General features: G+C 41.1%; 1 protein-coding gene across 1 annotated transcript; it reads left to right on the top strand.

Annotated features, from left to right (window-relative positions):
- The first annotated feature begins 560 nt into the window (after window positions 1-560).
- LOC104040891 (sterile alpha motif domain-containing protein 9-like) lies at window positions 561-8,862 on the top strand. Its single transcript, XM_064466889.1, has 4 exons — window positions 561-697; window positions 1,725-1,889; window positions 2,649-2,693; window positions 3,195-8,862. The coding sequence occupies exons 3-4, from the start codon at window positions 2,690-2,692 to the stop codon at window positions 7,877-7,879; spliced, it is 4,689 nt and encodes a 1,562-aa protein (XP_064322959.1). The 5' UTR covers window positions 561-697; window positions 1,725-1,889; window positions 2,649-2,689; the 3' UTR covers window positions 7,880-8,862.
- Window positions 8,863-20,077: the final 11,215 nt, after the last annotated feature.

The raw sequence follows: 20,077 nt of genomic DNA, 5'->3' as shown, positions 1-20,077 counted from the left end.
AACAGAGCCACTAAAATGGCTGGAATGAGTGCATGCTGCAAGAGGTTTTTATTGCCGTGCAGGCCGAGGATGCCCAGAGCGGGTTTTCCTGGCTTTTTTTGTGTGTGTGAAACTAAGTTAACAAATGACCACATGATTTACAGGAAAGCAGCAAGCCTGTAAGACAACTTTGCTGGCAGGTGGAAGGCTGAGGGCTGATGAGCCACTGCTGTTTGCAGCCCCTGCCAACCTCTCTGCTTATTTACTTCGGTGAGCTGGCCTGCCATGAGCAGGTGGCTGGTATGGGGTGATTGATAAGGTGGGGTTGGGCTCTACCTAGGTTTTAAAAAAACAAAACACACCAAACCCCCAAAAACCTAACACCTACCCAAGCACCTTGACACATACCCTGTGTTAGTGTGGCCCATGGTCTCGGGGTGCAGCCCTTGCCACCGCAGAGGCTGTCCCCTGGAGTGCAAAGCACCACCACCCAGCCACAGCCCTGTGGCGAAGGGGTGGAGACTTGGCAGCTAATCACGAATGCACGTCTACTAGTTTCAATAGCAGTAGGACCATGTAGAAGCGCCACCCCCAGGGTCAGGGTGCCGCCAGGCCAGCCGCTTGGCGCATCGTCTCCCTCCCTCGAAGCTCTTTCCCAGCAGGCAGGCTCTGGCAGCAGCGCACACGAGCCGGCTCAGTCACCGGCAGGCTCCGCAAGGTAAGCCCTCCCTGCGCCGCGCTAGTCCTGCGTGGGGGCCGGTGGGAGGTTATGCTCAGCCTGGCGGGTTACTCGGAAAAGCGGGGCTCTCCCTGCACGGCCACACTCCCACCTCTGCTCCCCCGCCCCGTCCCACTGGGCAACGGGCTGCTTAGCAGTGGGGAGGGGGTATCTGAGCAGCTCGGGGAGGGGGTATCTGAGCAGCTCGGGGAGGGGGTATCTGAGCAGCTCGGGGAAGGGGGAGCCCCGCGGGTACAGCCCTTCCTGCCCACCCCTGCAGCCGATAGTACCCAGGCCCCCAGCGTGCGCGCAGGCTGCGGGCCCCACGCAAGCACTCCCGCGCACTCCCGCACCCCAGGCTGCTCTTAAAAAGGGGGGGGGAGGAGGGGGCTTACAGCTCCCCTCCAGCACGGGGCAATGCGGCCCCGGCCACGCTTCCCCCGCACAGTCCCGCTGCTGCCCAACCTCCACCCTAGTTTCTGTTCTTCGTTAAGTTTCGTTTTCTCCCAAAACGCTGCCTGACGTCAGCTGTGACAGCAGGGTGGGGCAGGACGGCAAGTGCGGGGCGGGGTTCACCCCAAGCCATCACTGTACAGACCCAGCCCTGGGAGGTGCACTGCTGGCCACAGGCACTGAATGGCCAGTATTTCAGGGACAGTTTTAGCCCCCTTTCCTGGGGAGGCTGCACTGGATGTCAGCCGGAATCAGTCCCCAGTTTTGTAACCAGCCTGTTTACACTTATTCCAGAGGGCTCCGCTTACATCTATGGCACCCCAGCGCAGTCCCGTAACAGGTTCCCCTTTGGCCTGAGTGGCTCTGAGCTGGTGGCTCAGTCAGCCCTCAGCATTTCTCCAGGGCTCACCAGGTGCTTGAACAGTACATATGCACTTGTTCCAGCCAGTTTTTTTCCAAGCATCCTCTACTCTGCTAGACCCAGCATCTCCCCAAACCGCCACCCTCTGTTGAACTCCCCTCTTGCCAAGCCACGTGCCTCACCTTCCCTCAGTTACAGCCTCTGTACTTTCAGACACTGCAGGGACCTTGCGCGGAGCTCGGCTGCCTTTGATGCTGCCCGCACCTTGAATTCAGAGGCTGCGAGTGCTGCTGTTGAACCACCACAAGCCGCAGGGATGGAGCTGGCCAGGCTACAGACACCTCCTGCACCAGCACAGAGCTGAACCGTCACACTACAGTAAGAGAAACATCAACCACTGCCATGCCCCTTCCGCTGTCACCCTTGTTCACTAGGCCATAGCTCATGGATCATTACTGCTGATTACAACAGATTGTCGTAGATTTTGGGTGTTACCCTGAGCAGGCTCATTTAACACATTTCCTGCTGCAGTCCCTCTGTATCCCTGTAAATGGACCCTGAGCAAGGCAGAAGACCTCAGGTATCAGGCCAGGACACCCCATTAAAAAGAAAAAAATCTTCTGTTGGGTTGAGCAGGGAGTTGAGCCGCTTTGTGGAAAATCCAGTGAGCACCAGAAGAGATATAGAGAAAAAGGGAGGGGAAAAAAAAAGGCAGAGGGGGAAAGACTACATGCAGAAAAAGGGGAGGGGGGGAGTATGAGAGCAAGAGGCAGGGAAAGGGAGAGTGAGTGAGAAAAAACAGGAATAAAAAGCAAAAGATACTATGAAATCTAGGGGACACAGCAGTGTTGGGCCTCCCTTTTCGCCCGTATTTAACAGAAGTAGCTGTTAGATGGGCACAGCTGCCAGCACATGCTTCCCCAGCAAAACCCCATCTCCTTTGCCGAAACAGCTGCCTTCACACAGCACAGGCATGCAGAAGCAGTGCAGCTGGCAACACTGGGCCAGAGGTACAGAAACTATACTGGACCAAAAAGGTGTACAGGGGTTGGGAAAAAACAGAAGTTAGTCAACTTAACTAACACAGGAATCTGAACTGTAAGTCTGAAAACAGGTTGTTTTTTCCCCCCCCCCCAGGGCTTTGTTCGCTAACAGCAGGATTTCCCTCATCCAAGGCAATGGGTACGTGCTGCTTTCACAAAATTTGTACTTTATATGTGCAATCTGCTTTTCAATATCTGCATTTTAAGGGTTCATTTCTAGTGGGGAACTAATCAGTCCTCTTAACACCATCTTGTGGTTTGTATTGATGCTATCTTCATTTAAACAGAATATAAACAGATTCAAGTGGGTAAATGATCTCCCAAACCTCTCTAGCTTAGAGAATTCAGCCTGTCAGTTCTGGTAACCTTATCACATCATTCCCTTCAAAAACAATTTGGGTTATTTCCACAGCTCCCTTTGGGGATCATTTCCAAACCTCCCTCATGGTTTCCTGCTTTTAGTTAAGGTTAAAAATGCTTTTAGTCATCAGACCTGACATGTTTTCTTTCTACCAGTCACAGTGAGACTGTCTTCTCAATCTAGCATTCAACATGGCCAGTTTTGCAAGGATTATAACGCCTTGTCAAGCACCTTAACAAGTTTTCAGTTGCATTACTAATACATAATTTTAACTTGTAGATTACAGAACGTTACCTGTGAAGGAATGGGACGAGAACCACGTCCGATGTTGGCTCGAATCTACTGGAATCAAGAAAGAATACGTAGAAAAGCTACATGCCGAAGAAGTGACAGGTCCAGCACTGATGGAACTGGATGACTCTTTCCTCAAAGGCATAGGTATGAAGGGGGGGCAAATTCACATGTTAATCCGCAAGAGAAATGAACTTCTGCAGCTACAGGAAACTGCACAGCAAGCCAAGCATTCCAGCAGCAAAACGTCTGACAGAGCTGATGTGCAAACGGATCCAGTAAGGCCCAGAAACACCCCTGCTCAGAAAACTTCAAGAGAAGACAGCTGTGGTCCATCAGATAAAACTAGCAGAGACAACACAGCTTCTACTTCGGGCAGGAGGCAAAGGAGAAGTAACAACTCCCAACTTAAAAATACTGATGAAGTTTTAGAGCTCAGCAACTGTCGACCATTTAGAAGTCAAGATACTGATTTCAAATACGTGAAAGACAGAGTTCTTGCTCCAGAATCAGGAGTCAATGGTTTAATCGCTCCCTGCCACGAATATAAATCTTTTGCCGTCGCTGCAGAGCTGGACAGAAATCAACTGCAATCAAAATTTGCCTGCGAAGTGATCAGATTTGCTTCAGCCTGCATGAACATTCGAACAAATGGCACCATACATTTTGGTATCATGGACAGTGTTGAGGATAGGGGTTGGAAACATGGCCAGATCATTGGCATAAAGGTCAAAGAGCGAGAATACTATGTCGATGCACTGGATTATATAGAAAAATGTTTTGACGAAAACGTACAAGAAATTGCAAGGAAATGTATTCACCCACCTGTTTTTGTTGAAGTGATTTCGAAAGACTCTCAGGAACAGAGATTTGTGGTGGAGGTTGACATTGAACCAACATCCAGTTTAGTAAAGAACAGATTTTTTGAAGTGTATTTGCCAAAATACAACGAAGGCAGCCAGAAGGTGATCCTGACAAAAGATCGAGCTCTCTATCAGAGGCTAGGAGCAAAATCTGAACCTGTAAAGCACAACGATCTAGCTACTTTTATTCAGGGTTTACAAGACCGGGATGCTCAAAGAGAAAAAGCTGAGTTCTCCAGCACAGAAATACATACAGAAGTATCTCAAAATTTAGGAAGGAAGTTATCAATTCTACTAAATGATGGCAAAAGCTATATGGATGATTCCCTACGGTACATCCTTGTCACTAACAGATGTGACAAGGACAATCTCAACTACATCAACTTTTTAATGCACTTGAACATCTTCTGCGTCTTTGACTTCGATGAAGATTCCAACGTGTCAGGGCTGTACAGCAAGTACAAAGAACACCATGCAACAAGGTCTTACTTTTTACAGGATTTTTCCAATGAAAGTAAGACTGGCAACCCTCCCTCTCAGAAACACTTGTGCCTGTTTGATCAGACCAGCTGGATATTCTGCAACGGGCGCAGTGACTTCCTCGGGGATGAGAAAGCTTGTGATGAAAATACATGGATTAGAACAAAAAAGAAATACCTTAAGAAAGCAATTACTCGTATCTGTGACGAAATCCTGCCAAAGCGGTCCTTCATTGTGCTTTTCCTATTGCTATCACCAGTGCAGAAACCACTTGTGGACACTTTTCAGGAATTCTATACAGAGATGAACGGTGCAGAATACATCGTTTGCATTTCAGAGTCCAGAGAAAATTACTGGAAGTGGGCTAACCTGGCTCAGGCATCCTGCAGCATTGAGACGCTGGAACAATGCAGTATTGTGGGCATGAAATTAAGTCACGTAGACGCCACCATCCAATCAATGCTGCCTTGCACAGCACAACCCAGACACCTGCCCGTTTCCACTAGGGGGCTATGTACACTTCCCTCACTCGAAGAGGAGAAACTGTTTTCCCTAGAAATCCTTTGCATTGACCAATGTGATGATATCAAATTAGATCTTTTGACTGAAAAAGAAATACAAGAAATAGAACAAAATTTTTACCGAGGGAGAAAAATCATCTGGGAAAACTTCTGGCTTGCTGATAAGAGACGCTGTGGGGAAATCATCGAACGCGAAGCATGTAAGGATGCTAGCAAGCTCCTAGATGACATTTTACAAGGAAGCAGACTCAACTATTCTGTGGCTAAACTGAAGATATTTCACCATCCTGGAAGTGGTGGAAGCACAATAGCACGGCAAGTCCTATGGAAAAGAAGAAAGGACTTAAGATGTGCTGTTATCAAAGTCTCGTATTCACCTGCAACTGTTTGTGAGCATGCACTTGCATTTAGAGACTATGAAGAAAAAGAAATCAGTCATTGTCTTCCTGTGCTCCTCCTGATTGAGGATTATGATGAAGACTATTTAGAAGAACTAAGGAATGAGTTAATGGATGCTGTAGCAACTAGGAAAATTAATTCCCCCAGACCTTACTTCATCATCATGTGCTGCAGACGATCCAATGACCCTGAAAGGCTTTGCAAAGCCTCTCCACTGGACACAGTTGCTGTCACTCATAAGCTGACTGACTCAGAAAAAAGCCTGTTCAGAACCAAACTTGAAAAACTGAAGCAGAAAGATGTCAAGCCAGAATTCATACTTACGTTTGTCCTGATGTGCGAGGAGTTCAATGAAGCGTATGTGAGAGACTTTGTAGGGCACATATTGCAAGACATAGACCGTTATTCTCGTGATACGTGCTTGATGTGTTATGTGGCTTTGCTTAATTTTTATGTACCCAATTCTTATGTTTCACTGTCGCACTGTGAGGCTTTTCTGGGACTAGGGGTATATACAGAAAGGAAAGCAAGAGCATATGATTTCAAAAGTCACTTGAGTGAACAAGTAAGAATGATTTTTATTGAGCTAAGGGAAAGCACCACCTATATTTCATCCGTTCAGATAATACACTGTCTGGTTGCAAAAGAAATTCTTTATCAGCTTTCAGGGAATGAACCTCAGAGTCAACTTGCAATGACTCTTCTTCAGGAAAAGACGCTCTTTGAAAACAGATTCGGGCGAGAGGAATTCATAAAGTTCATCAGAGATCTGTTTATTCGACGTGATAAAAGAAGCAGAGGTGACAATACCGACACTCTTTTCTCCCCGTTCATTGAACATGTCTGTAAAGCTGAAGACTGTGAAAAAGCTATTGCTGTTTTAAAAGCTGCATATGAACTCCTTGGAAAAGATCCTTTTTTTGCGCAGCAGCTTGCCAGACTGCATTACAACAATGAAAAATTTGAAGATGCAGAATATTGGGCAGGGGTTGCAAAATTTCATTTGCCAAATGATTCTTACATTTTAGATACAGAAGGTCAAGTCTACAGGAAGTGGTTTAGTTTCACTGTGGATAAAATGACACAAGAGGACACTCCTGAAAGCATCGTTCCAAAGATAGAGATGGCTCTTAAAGCTATGAAATGCTTCAGGGCTGCGCAACGGGCTGCAAAAGCAGAACGTGACAGTATGAACAACGCTGGCTATTTTGGAGAAGTAGAAGTAGGATGTCGTCTCCTTAGGCTTTTGTCCACAGTCCATATATTTCACAGAAGTCCAGAAGGAGAATATTCTGAGCTTGTGAAATACCTGGTCACAGATTACATTCCTAAAGACATTGAAAAAACATGGGCAAGGCTTCACTCCCGCCTAAAAGGCTTACGCCAGAATCTGTACAATGCTCTGGAATGGATTTCAGAAGACCTAAGTTATTTCCAAACAGATAAGAACCACGAGAGGGAAGAGGAAGATGAAAAAGATGAAAAGGAAGAACAAATTTATAATCCCAGAAAATGGCTAAAAAGACAGTCTGAGGTATATGCCAAGTTCTTCGTCTCAACATCACTTATTGAGGACAGCAACAGTGCCGTTGAGAGCTCGCTGATCAGACGCATGAATATTTATAAGAGTGGCGGAGGTAGTGTCACTAATATCCTGTCATTCTTAACAGATAAGAAAGAGACTAGGTCAGCTGAAAAGCTAGAAAAGATCCTTAGCTTCTATACCGAGAACCCGCTACGGGACAGGCTGGAGGACAACGATCTGATCAATTACATTTTGTGCCACATCACACTGGCATGCTTAGCACCAGGATCAGCCAAACTTCTTCCACCACAAGCTCTTCGTGACCTCAGTGTAAGATTCTTTAAAGGAAAGAGACCATTTCCAGCAAGCGCCTATTTTTTGCTCACCTTGCTGTACTGGCCAGATGAGGCCTTAGACAAGGAGCCTAATCCAGATAAAGATGAAATTCTAAACACAGCCCTTCAAACCCTGAAACGTTTATATGACATCAAGATGAAAGATGTTCCTACCAGAAAGAAAAGAATCTACACCCACTTTTTTCTGGGAAAGGGTTATGGCTTAAGTAAGATTGTGCACAAAACTAAAATTGATAAATTAATTACTGGCTCCTTAGATGAGAGGAGAATGAAGTGGCTACATGGAACTGTATGGAGTATTGCCAAGATTCGTGACATTCTCAAAAGAGTTTCTGGTTGGACCAAGGACAGAAATTTATTTATACGTGGCCATGTGAAGGAGTTTCCTATCTTGCCCCTCCATCGTGATTCAGTGCCTCCTGGAAACGAAAACGTGACCTTTTATTTAGGCTTTTCATTTAATGGTCTTGTTGCTTTCAATATTGAGGTTGAAAATAACCCAACTGTCAGCAGAATACAAGGTATTTAGTGTATTAACAATACCTGCTGCGCTGTTAGAACATACAGCACTGAAAGCGTCCAGTGTCATTTGAAGCAAAAAGTGGACTGTGCTGGCTGAACACCAGACAGCAAGATAACCACACTTTACTACTACAATAATGAACAAATACCTAAAAAAAAAAATTGAAACCTACTAGTAAAAAAAGAAAAAAGCCTTTGACAGTTTTGGAGTAACCAAAAGCAAGATTTCAAACTTAAGACAGCAGTAATTGCAGGATTTGCTTGGGGGCTGGGAGGGAGACAAAAGACTCACTATTTCTCCTCCTCCACAGTATTTGGAGAGCTGAGCTCTGGGATAAAAAGGTATTGTGGGGATCCCTTTCTTCTCAAGTCACACATTAGGATTTCTAGTTAACTTCTGGATGGTGCTGATCAATAACAGAACCTGTCCACTGTGAAGAGCCATTTTTTTCTTCCTGAACCAGCAACAAGTAGTGAACTCAGGACACGTATGCTACGCTGGCTGTAACATACTTTGCTTGCTAAAATGTACCATGTATGAAATACATCTACCCATCAACTGCAAGCCAATACGCAGTACAGAAGCAGAGGAAAAGTACACAGTTTTTATGCTGACTTTGCAAACATAAGTATTGATAAAAAGAAGTCTCAAAATTTACCCCACTCTTGTATTGTTTCTCCATGTAAATATTACAAACCATACTAGATATGCCTCTATCTGGGGAGGGGTGCAGAGACACGTGAGCAGTTAGACATGGATGACAAAAGATTATTTGTAAGCACTGTTTCGATTTCATAGTCCAAACTATTCCTTCACATGGCAAAGCATTTTTGCAGCATTATCTAAATGCTCACACAGTACATTACTCAAATGTGTCTACTGCATATATCCACACTTGAAAATTGTCTAGCCTGATTTACTAATTTGAAAAATGTAAAGGAGTCTGTTGTCAGCAACCTTCGTGTCACATTAAACTTCTAATAACAAAACTGCCTGTTATTCTTGGGAGTTTCGCATTGTTTGATACCCGTACTGTCACTAAAATTTCCAGAAAACCTGTCATATAACTTAAGTTTTAATCTAATAAACAACCTTTAGGAAGAACTACTATTTCTACATGAGGTTAACTACCCTACCTGGAAATGTAGTTTATAACAGTAGCAAGGTCTGATTTTCTTTTCCACCTCTGGCCAAGATCTGGGCACAGCCAAAAACTGTAAAAGGAATTGTGAGCCGCTATGAATTCAGAATGAACAAAGTCAAACAGGATGAAACCAATGATTTATTCTATCTAGTCAAAGCCTTCACCCTCTGGACTCAGGAAGAAGAAACAAATCTTGTGACCGCTGGCCAGGCATGCTTGTCTCCTTCCCTTGCCTTCAACCCAAGACCCACAACAGCAAAGTATACTCTTGGGAGGGCTGCACTTCTTGCTTGGGAAATCCAGACTGGCAGATTTCACAAGGGTTAAGAGAATGTGTAAGGGTTAAGCTTAACCTTAAGAGGTTAGCTCATCAAAGTCAGCTTTCCCCAAGATGAGCTAGGAAGGTCCAGGGGAGGAGCAAACCATCACAGCATCCAAACTGCTAGGAGCAAGAGACCCAGGGTGCTACAGAAAGCCTTCTGTCCCCCCACCCCTGATGCAGAGGGTAGGGAGAGGGGGATGTGTTTGAGAAGTTAATTGAGGAAAAGCAGCTTTCTTAAGTCTAGCATGGGCACATAAGGATAGCTTCAACCCAGAGCAGAACAGAATATGCAAACTTACTGAAAAGCATGGGAGCTAAAAGCATGAACTACTTGAAAGTTTATACAGCCTGCTCAAATTCTGTTGCAAAAGCACAGCTTTTGTTTTCAAAAAGATATTACTATGATGAAAAATTAAAGCCAGACTTGGCCAAGAGGGTCTGCCTTGTAACTTGTTTCTTTCCTGCCTACAGGCAGCTGCCTTGATATGGTAGCTATTTGCCCTGTAGCCCACACCACTGCAGACTCCCCAAGTCCTTTGAGGCCTAAGTAGGAATTTACTTTTTAAATACCTGTTTCTACCTCTTAGAAACCAAAAGCTTAGATCCAAACTCGTTACCTCATTAGGATATTATAAATACAATCCTCCCTGTACTCTATACCCAGTCATATCCAAATTCACCAAGCATCTGATAAATCGAACTTGGGACTGCTTTAACCAGCCAGGCAACACAAACCCCATTGCTCTAACCAGCTCTTAGGGCAAAGCAGTTCCCCTGTTTTCCAAATGCCGCCTCAGATTTCCCTAGAGTCAAAAGCGCCAGAGGACAAACTCTAGTGAAGAGCTTATGCAAAGTAGTAGACTTCCCTAAAGGGTCCTTTACTCAGTATTAAGCTCCTCCTCATCACACATATCCAACTCAAAGTGCCATGAATTGCTCCAGGTAGTGTAGCACTAAAATAGTTGATTTTACCTTTTACCACCTGTTAGAAATTAATCTGAGTAAACAGTGGTAACTAAATGAGACAGACTGGCCTAGCAGAGTAATCCATTCTCATCGTGTAGACAAGAGTTGCAAGGACACGCATCTTCAAAGCTACCTCATCTCTCCAGCGTTCTGCTCTAAAAGGGTTTAGAACAGACCACTTAACATCATCCCCTCTCTACCAGGTTTTATGAAAATGCTATTATGGTACTTTCCTCCATACTCGCCCGACTTTTCCAACTTAAATAGTCAATTCTTTTGTACAGTCAGTTCAGCAGAAGGACAGCAGATGAGCAGCAAACAGAAGTACAGATTAAGAAGTCAGGATTCATTTGCTTGCCCGCAGGTATAAAACACTAAGATAAAGCTCACATTAATGTGTTTTTGCAGTTTATAGACAATCAGAGAGCTAGCACAGTTATTCAAACTGTAACATGAGTGAAGGTGGATTTTATACTTACACACACTTTGGAACAGCTAACATTTGTTGCAATAATAATTTAAATAGGTCCTCAAGAGGAGCTCAAGGTTCTCAAGAGGAGAAAAAAAAATACACAGAAAGAGTGGTTCACTTCTGTTTAATCGGAGACTGTTACAAAGTGGTAGATACACATTACAGACTTGTATATGTGCAATGATCCATTCCTGAAGCATACAGTTCATAGGAGGTTCCCAATGGATATAAGTGATGTTAGCTCCATATTTTCTTTGACTCTGTAAACTGGATGCTATAAAATCAAGCTAGTTACTATTACTATTATTTGCATGCATTAAAGTGATGCACATACTTACCAGTCTTTCACTTTCCCAAATTAAATCCAACATCAATATTTTGCCACCTGTCTTTTAGAAAAGATCAATGAATCCCACCCCTTTCATATTACTTATACAAAAGCAGTATCAAGTTACAGAAAACACCCTCATGATACACTCACTTCTGTGGCTGTACTGCCACTGAGGGGGGGACATAATTAAATCATGTGCTTTAAGTTGCTTGAAGGTACTAAAACCAGTTTGGAGTCTGGGTTCACTGCACAGAGAATCTTGTTACTGAAGGGGTGATTCGGAGTCATTAAGCAGAAGTCTAAAAGGTAATAGTGTTAACTGACTCACTGTTCCATGTATACCACATGAGAACTTGGAAGGAAGACTTCTGAACCACATGAGACTAGTCAGCTGCTGTAATGGTGCATCAGAAGTTGAGCTACAACTTAAGACTGCTCACCTGGTTATGAAAGCTCAGATTCCTAGTATTGTTTTGGTCCTGTCTCAAAAGAAAATAAACTTAGTTCTACCAAAAAGTATGGTAATTAATTGCCATAAAAAGTTTCACAAAGAGATGATGTTCTACCAGACTTCATATTAGGATCTACTCTGGACTTTTTGTTGATGAGACGCTAGAGAGACACCACTATCCTTTAGTTATCCCCACTGATTGCCAAGCTGGTGTACAAGTAGTGCAGGTCAGCATCCAACCACTGCCAAACTGAGACTTCACAAAGTAATTCAGCAGCCAAAAGCAATCAGTTACTCATTCCGACTTAGTACTGAGCATTGCATTAAGTATCAACTAGGATCAACCACAGAAGTTAAAAGAAAGATGCATACATTGTTAACAGGATAATGGCCTCGCAGCAAGGTATCCCTATTATTCATGCACATCTGCCATTAAGATTTAAGAAAACAGAAGCAAAGATAAGTTAAAAATTTTATTATACAACTTTTTTCTTCTATGGAGAAACACCTACGGAACAGTATTCAAAAATTTGCATGTAGCTAGTTTTGCAGACAAAGCAATTTAGTGTGAAAGACTGAGAACTAATGTAGAGAAGATGCCAGGAGATGGGCTTCAAGTGTAACTATCCTGAAAATCTGGAAGATACAATCCCCTTGAAACTTTTTATGTTAGTATGATGAATTCTGCGGTGTCGTGTAAGATTTCAAAATTCTAAAATAAGCAATACTGCTCAAAGTGTCAAGTCACTCATGAAACTACTCTAGACCATACAGATGAGCTGGCAAAACTGAAGTGTCTGTTCAGCTACCACACTAGAATGGTCTTCCCAATACCTAGTTTCTACATAATTATCCACCAATGATGTCAAAAGCCCCTCAGATTCACCATGTGATAGCATGCTCTTAAGTGAATTAAAGCACAGAGTTTTACAGCTCATCCAGCTGTGAAACTATGCTATGTGCTACAGCGCAGGAAGTTTTCATCTCCCATGCCGGTATTTAGAGATGAGGTACACAAAGCTTAAACAAAAATATATACAGCTGTTCTGGAGAAGGTTGCATCTTTTATCCAATCACAAAGAATCTCTCCTATTTTCTTTCAAGGTGTAAAATAGTCTATAAAATAAAAAGCCAACATTTCCAGGAATATGGAATGGGACATAAGGAGAAAAATAGAGGCAGAGCGGTAACTTCAGAGTAAGACAAAACAGCTGGGCAAAACCACACTGTAGGTAGCCTCTGAAGGGCTGAAATGGGCTAACAGAAAAACCAAAACAAAAAGAACCCCATGCCTCAGAGAAGAACAAGTTCCTGGCTTAAAGGCCTAACAAAGTAAGACTCTGTTGGTAGGAGACAGTAATTAGTAATAGCTGAAGAAAATTGAAAGAAATATTAAATTACTGCTACGGTTCTTACAAATGCTTATTCCCCAACACAACAAATATAGTATCCTATTAACTGGTTCACTGATAAAACAACCTCTTATCATAGGCATGTTACTGAAGAAGTGTCTTCGACTTCAGATCTTCACACTTTTCAGTAACACCAATGGCTATTTAAGGTTGCATATTAAATTTTCCTTAAAGGTGCTTGCAGATATTACCTACCCAGAAGTGTAGTTAAAACCATGGCAGATCTTCAAAAAAAAAAGCTAGACGTTCACTCACTACTGAAAACAGTAGTAGATAACAGATACATTCATATTTCAGAGACCAAAATTCCCCTCATGTATTTAAGTGGCATCATTTGAACAAATTATTTCAAATAGGAACATCAGGTACTTACAGATTAAACTAACCTGTACTGGCAGTGCTGTGGAATTTTTCTTCTCTACCAGTAAGTAGCAAATGCTGAAATTCTGCTGCTAGTTAACAGAAACACAAATTGTATTAAACCAAGGAGTTTAACCCATAATTTAGTTTTTTAATTAAAACAGCTGCCAAACTTCAATTACTGCAATTTGTTGCTTAAGAAAAGCATATGAAGTAAAGGCAACTATAAAAATACTTTCAGTTTGCCCTTACTTTTCTGATATTTTTCATACATAAGCCAGAAGTTTAACATGGTAATCCTGCTGCCTACCACAAACATAAAGGAAATCACAATACTTACATTGCCAGGTTCCTTCATTAATCAGTCTCATAAAGTGTGTTTTCTTATTCTAGACTTTACAAATGAAAGAGCAAAATGTATTTTCTTCCACTAAAATTCATGGGAAAGAAGCTAAAGAATTCAGTGCAAGTAACATATATGCAAGGAACTAAAAAAAAAAAAAAAGAGAAAGAAAAAAGCTCTGCATGACATCTTTATCTCAAAGTTTTATGTAACTTCCTAAGTTGGGAGACAGTGAAATAGCTTCCTTTATATGGCATTAGTTTTTGGTAATTCAAAACTGCTGTTAGCGAAAAATCATTATACATATTGGCTCTGAAGGGCAGCAATAGCTGAAATTCTACACAGGCCCCCTTTCTGAACAGTACCTGGGAACATGGGTAAGACTTAGACAAAATTTAAGAAACAAAATTTGATATGTCAGAAGCTTGAATCTGGTATAAGGCAGTTACCTAACAGAAAGATATACATTAACTGCTACCAAGAGAAGTTTTTAAGGAAGCTTCAGGCTAAGTTGTGTCCGTTATGTTTTCAGAGAATAGTATTTTAATGCCAGTACAACTGAAAACATTTAACTTCTTCAAATCCCAAGAAGTAAAAACCTTAAGACAAGTTCAAGACAATATTTATGGAGAAGTTAAATTCATTGTCATTAAAACAGCAACGTTGCTGGTTGTTCCCACTGCAAGAAAGCCCATAAGAATAAAAGAAGTTATTGTACACTTCCTCGGAAGGTGCAAGCACCACACTATTCACAATCATGATCAGGTGTATAAATACCAACCCTCACAGACAGTTCATGGACAGTCGATACTGACTCATCAGGATGCTAAGGACTGAGGATAACATCCTGGATCATGTTGTTCAAGACAGAAAGCGGCTGTCTGCAAAAGCAGCAAGCTAAAGTGCCTGGCTCCCTCAAACAGACCTTCACAAGACAAAGGTAAAATTGCATTCACTATACAAATATTGTGGTCAAACTGTATTTTCTTCTAGTAGAGCCTTAACGAGAATCTGTGCTCTGACAATCAAAAGACTGCATAAAGCTGCTGTTTGCAGTGTCTAAGAAAGCTCTGAACTTCAAAAAGAATGTTATATACATCGCACTTCAGAATCACTTCGATTCTATCTGATCCCTTCAAATGCTGCCTCAAAACTTTTCTTACTCAAACTAGTATCTACCTACCCCAGCTACTACAGGAAAATATGGTAGTGACCGATACCTGCATTTTATAGAACCCAGTCACTACCATTATTTCACTGGCCTGATTATTTCTATTGCAAGTATACACACTTCTAAGAAAATTCTTCTGGGAGGTAGCCTATTCCTCAGAGTATTTAAGGGCTACAATCTTTATTAGGGTTGGAACACATTACAAACTCATCACACAATTTTAAAGCAAGACAAAACTTCACGCGTGGTACAGACTTTATTTGCCACATCTCCCGTTCACTTCTCTTGTTAAAAAATGTGGGTGCAAATTCACCCAATTTAGCAGAATATCAGTAATTCTTGCCCTTTAAAAAAAAAAAAGTCATACACCTCCACATAAGCTTAAAAGAAAGCCAAACTACCCAAGATCTCCTTCCATTAATATTTATAAAAGTCAAGTCCCTAAAATACCATCATCATTAGAAAAGAAGTTCCATGAACAGCGAGATGTACAACTTTGTGATACAGACTGCTGTGCTACTGAGAGTTGCAAAACTGAATGTCAGTGAAAACACTCCATCATCCCTCAAAGACATCTCATTTACAGTGTATTTTTTTTAAACTATCCCCCTTAGATCCACACAGGTAGGCAGGGAGGAAAATGTCACTGACAGAACTTCACAAAAAGAGCAAAATAAGAACCATTTGCACTAGACGAGAATTTTGCAGGCCAGCTGGTCTAATAGCTGAGGAAATACTCCCAGCAAAAAGCAGAGAGCCATTATGCCATGGCACTTGCACATGTATCTTTTATGACAAGACACAAAGCAAATGAAAAATGTGTATCATTACTTGCTGCGAATTTAAGGACAAACGTTTGTCTGTGCTAACAGATCAGGATAACACAAATGTAATCTAAAGCTACCAACTCCCAAAGAGGGAACAAAAAGACCTGTCCTGTCCAGTCCTTTAGAGACTTAGAAAAAGGACAGGAATGTAAAGGATGGAAATGAAGGATGTGTGAGCCAATCACCAGGAATTACAAGTAATATTTGCAGTGTAGCAGGAAAACCCAGAGTCAAAACCCCCTTTAATTCATACAGTAACACCTTGTGGGATTGTCTTCACGTCAAATGCAATTTTCAGACCCACAGAGTGTTAAATTAATCTTCTTGGAGTTGTACAGAAGCCGCTTCATGGGGAAAAAAATCCCTAGCAATGTGGTGAAATGCTATGTTTTACTCACAAAACATGCCAAAACACAAACAAATGGTTCACTTGCTCTAACGTATTAGTATAGAGCTTAAACAATGACACAGTGAAAACAGGAACTGCATTTTGGAAACATTTTTCCGTGAATATGTCAAACCTAGTTATCTTCAACTAAAACAGATCAAAGCAATTTCTCAGAATTTGAAAACTAGATTTGAAAGGTATAACCCAAGTGTGGATCTAAGTAGTGTGCTCCACTGCACACGAGACAGCATACATATCTGAATTTTAGCTTTGTGTGCTTGATGACAAGCTGAATCAAGTAGCTGGATAAAAATTACCTAGTGCTGCATCAGTCTTAAATGGAAACTGGTAACAAAGTTCAGTATCAGACATTTGAAATTTGCCTCTTTCATTTTGAGTCTCTAAGAGATTAAAATACTAAAGCAAGAAGTATAGGCCATACTGCGTATTGTTTTTGGTTAAACTGTTTCCTTAGATAGTCTAGGGAAATAAGAACTAAGCCAAACATTTCTATAGACTGAATATGTGAAACAAATACTAGTTGCAGTAGTGTATCTTGAGCGTTGTCCTCATCTTCACTGTTATCAAGGGCAGCACCACAATTAGAATTACAAAAGCAACATCATGCTCAATAATCCTTTTCAAACAGTTAACAGAGGATATGTCAATTTTCCAGTCAGACCAGATGATACGGGGAGGGCCTTTTACAGGAAAAATGCAAAGGGCAAAGTACAGAAGAGTACAACAGGAATGTGAAATCCACTCTTGTAGCCAAGTTAAGAATTACAACTCTATCCTTTAAAGTTACTGAAATCACATCAGGGGTCATTATTTAGCAAAATCTCGAAGAAATGAAACACAGTCTATGCTCATCAAAAAACACCACAAATTTTAAAAGTATCTCCAAAATTTAAGTTATCAAACCTGACTCCAACATCTATTTTCTATTTCACTGCTAATAGGCTGCAAGACAAAAGTTGTTCTTCTGAAGCTGAAGTTGTCTTTAAGCAACCTCAAGCCTTCAAAGCCAATATGTGTGCAACAGAGCAAGCAGCAACACTAAAGCCCATTTTTCTTCACAAGGGGTAGAATTTTTTGCTAGTCACTGTGTGAAAGAAGGAACTTCAGATAACCACATACCTAAGCAAATCTTTAATATGCAACAGAATTCCGCAAGGTTTAAAAAAAAAGCCCTATGTCAAGTCTGGTGTATTCAAGAGACTGAGGAAAAGGTTTTCCCTGAAACTGACAAACTGAAAAATCTGCAGCTTCCATTTCTCATTCTTCTGTTCTAGTTTACCAACTTGAATATCCGTTTCTTCAGAGGGCTCTACATTAATATTTGTTGTGGTGCAACTCACATATGCAGCAGTATTAACATCTTAACCTCCTCCAAGGAAACTGTATTCTATAATTTAGGCTACACAATTTTTGGACTGTAAATGTCACTTGCGAGTTAAAACCTAAGTATTTTAAGCACTTCAATAGATATATCTCCCCAGAAGAGGAAACATTAGTAATTGATATTTACATGCCACTAGCTCAGAGACTAGACAGTCACATTACTAAAACCAAAACCAAATATAGCACAAATGCAATGCAAGGGAAGAGGGGGAGGGGAGCAGTGTGTCTAAAGGACTACCTGAGCAGCCTTGAAACAAACACATTCCTGTAACAGAAAAGGTACCCAAACATCTTAAAACATGTTCCCTCCCCCTAACACTCTTAAAAACACAACAATAATAAAAAGATAAATATTAATATAGAGCCCAACTACCAAAAGAGAATAAAAAACCTAAATTAAAGTAAATTTAGGGGCCTTCACCAAACTTGCTGCAAGTTTGGGGACATAAATATCCAACAGCCATAAAGCTGTGAAAGCCCCCAGAATGAATAAAATAAATCCCACTTGCCTCAGACTGAACAGGGCAACACTGAGACTCTGCCTCAGCCTGTCCTATGGCAGGGCTATAGGAAGAAGAAAAATTTAAGTTTTAGAAAAAACATGACCCAATTAAGTGAAAGACATGCATTCAAAGTTAACAAAATTCCAGTGATCAAGCAAACAAAAGAACATGACTGCTATTCCACCTATTTTGTTAGGCCCAAACAAAACTTTTTATACTTGGTAGCTATTTCTGAATTGGACAGTTTGTTTTGCTTTGTATCTTGATCAATGGAACATAAGTCAGTTGTCTTGGGGCACTTTTCCCATAACTAATAGGATTTACTGTACTAGATCACAAAAAGTAGGGTTAAAGATTCCATCAGCCACTGAAAATGTTCACCCTCGCCTTAGTATTTATGTAGAAGCTAGACCAGTACAATTATTAAGACATTTACTATTATTTTTAAGTGTCATTAGTTACCATTTTAAATTGCAGCCCCAGCTCATGGACTGGTATATCAGAGTTCTCAATTTAACTGAAGAGTCATTATGCCCTTCGTGCTGCTTATAAAACTGAAGTAATCTTGACATTTTATTTTTTATCATCTTCTATGCAAAATTCTTTGATTCCTATAAAATAACTGCAGTTTATGGATTCCATTCAATTTTATCCAAGTTATACAGCTCTATGTAAATACTGTTCAAGGGCTCCCATATGCTAAAAGTGCGGAAACCACAGAAGGCAGATGCAGCTGAATGTGTTTCTAGAAGCTTGTTTATATTCTCCCATGCATGCACAGAGCGAGGAATAGTCATCCACTGAAATTATTAGATATCTATCCCAGCCTCAAATTTATTACCAGCACCTAAAAAAAAAAAATTCTCACTGTGGAAGGAAAAAAAACCAAAATCCAAAAGTTCCAGAAGAAGAAATTTTTAGTCCACATACACCAGCTAAATTTTCAAGATTTTATTTAAAGCAGCCTTTGTCAAAGGCAGAAGGATATTCTAAAGGCAGTAGAAAAGTCATATCAAGACTTCTGAAAAACTAGATGGGCTTTTCCAAGGTTCTTTCATGTCAGCCTCACCCCTTTCGCTCTGAAAAAAATCAGCAGATATGACATCAGTCTCTGATAATGATATTGAGAGGCCATGCATAAAATAATTTAGAACCTTTTAAACAAGCCCTAGATGCCATAAGTTACAAGTATTTTGCTAAAAATATTTTCTTGTTGATGTTGAAGCATTTACATTTTTGTGCAGCCTGGGTTTTTTGCATTTGACATTTGCATTACATTACAATTTAAAGATGGATCAAAATCTACTTGCAAGCTTTAATTTTACTGTAAGATCTGCTGTGGCAGATTTAGGCAACAACTGAAAAACAGCTTCTGCCCACGTAATCATATCACTACAGCCTTGCAACAGGTATAAAAATAATATTTTTCTGTAATCATAAAAGTTTCTGCAACCTCTTTTGAGGGAGAGATTAACTAAAGCAAAAAACTGCCTGCATGGCTGCGTTACATTAGGGATTTTACTGGCACAACTATGATGATTAAACTTTGTACTGTCAACCAAGCCTTAGTCTTTATACAAGCAATTACTACATTCGAAGTAGTTTTCCTCTTTTTGGGAAAATGCACCATAAATCCAACTCTCTGAACATTAAGAAGCAGTATCCAAAGAAATGAAGGCAGGGACCGACAGACAACATATGCAGTGAAACACCCGCCTGTTTACAGAGTACACACAAGAGACAAGAGTAACTAAAGATAGCCACATCACAGCTCTTATAGCACAGAAATGACAGGAGCAGGAGAGTAAGTATCCATGTGAAAAATCATGGAAAAGTTGTTCACCTGCTTGCTGAAGATTATTAGAGTACCATATGAGTAATACGTGGCAGTACTTAGCTGAGGGATTACTGTAACATTATTAAGGAAAATTCAATCTTAGAATGAGTCCAAGCTCTAAGTCTACATAGTATTAGCTACAAAATAGTACTATTATCGGAACAATGAGACACTCACTATTTAAAAGAGGGAAACTCTTAATTAAAACAACTTGCAGAATATGCTGAGTTAACAGTACATGCAGTAAGGTTTTCAAGTATTTGTCCCAGGAAA

Source organism: Phalacrocorax carbo, chromosome 16 (genome assembly GCF_963921805.1).
Source record: "Phalacrocorax carbo chromosome 16, bPhaCar2.1, whole genome shotgun sequence".
NCBI lineage: Eukaryota > Metazoa > Chordata > Aves > Suliformes > Phalacrocoracidae > Phalacrocorax > Phalacrocorax carbo.
The sequence above is the reverse complement of the archived record's forward strand: the minus strand, read 5'-3'. Positions and strand labels throughout refer to the sequence as shown.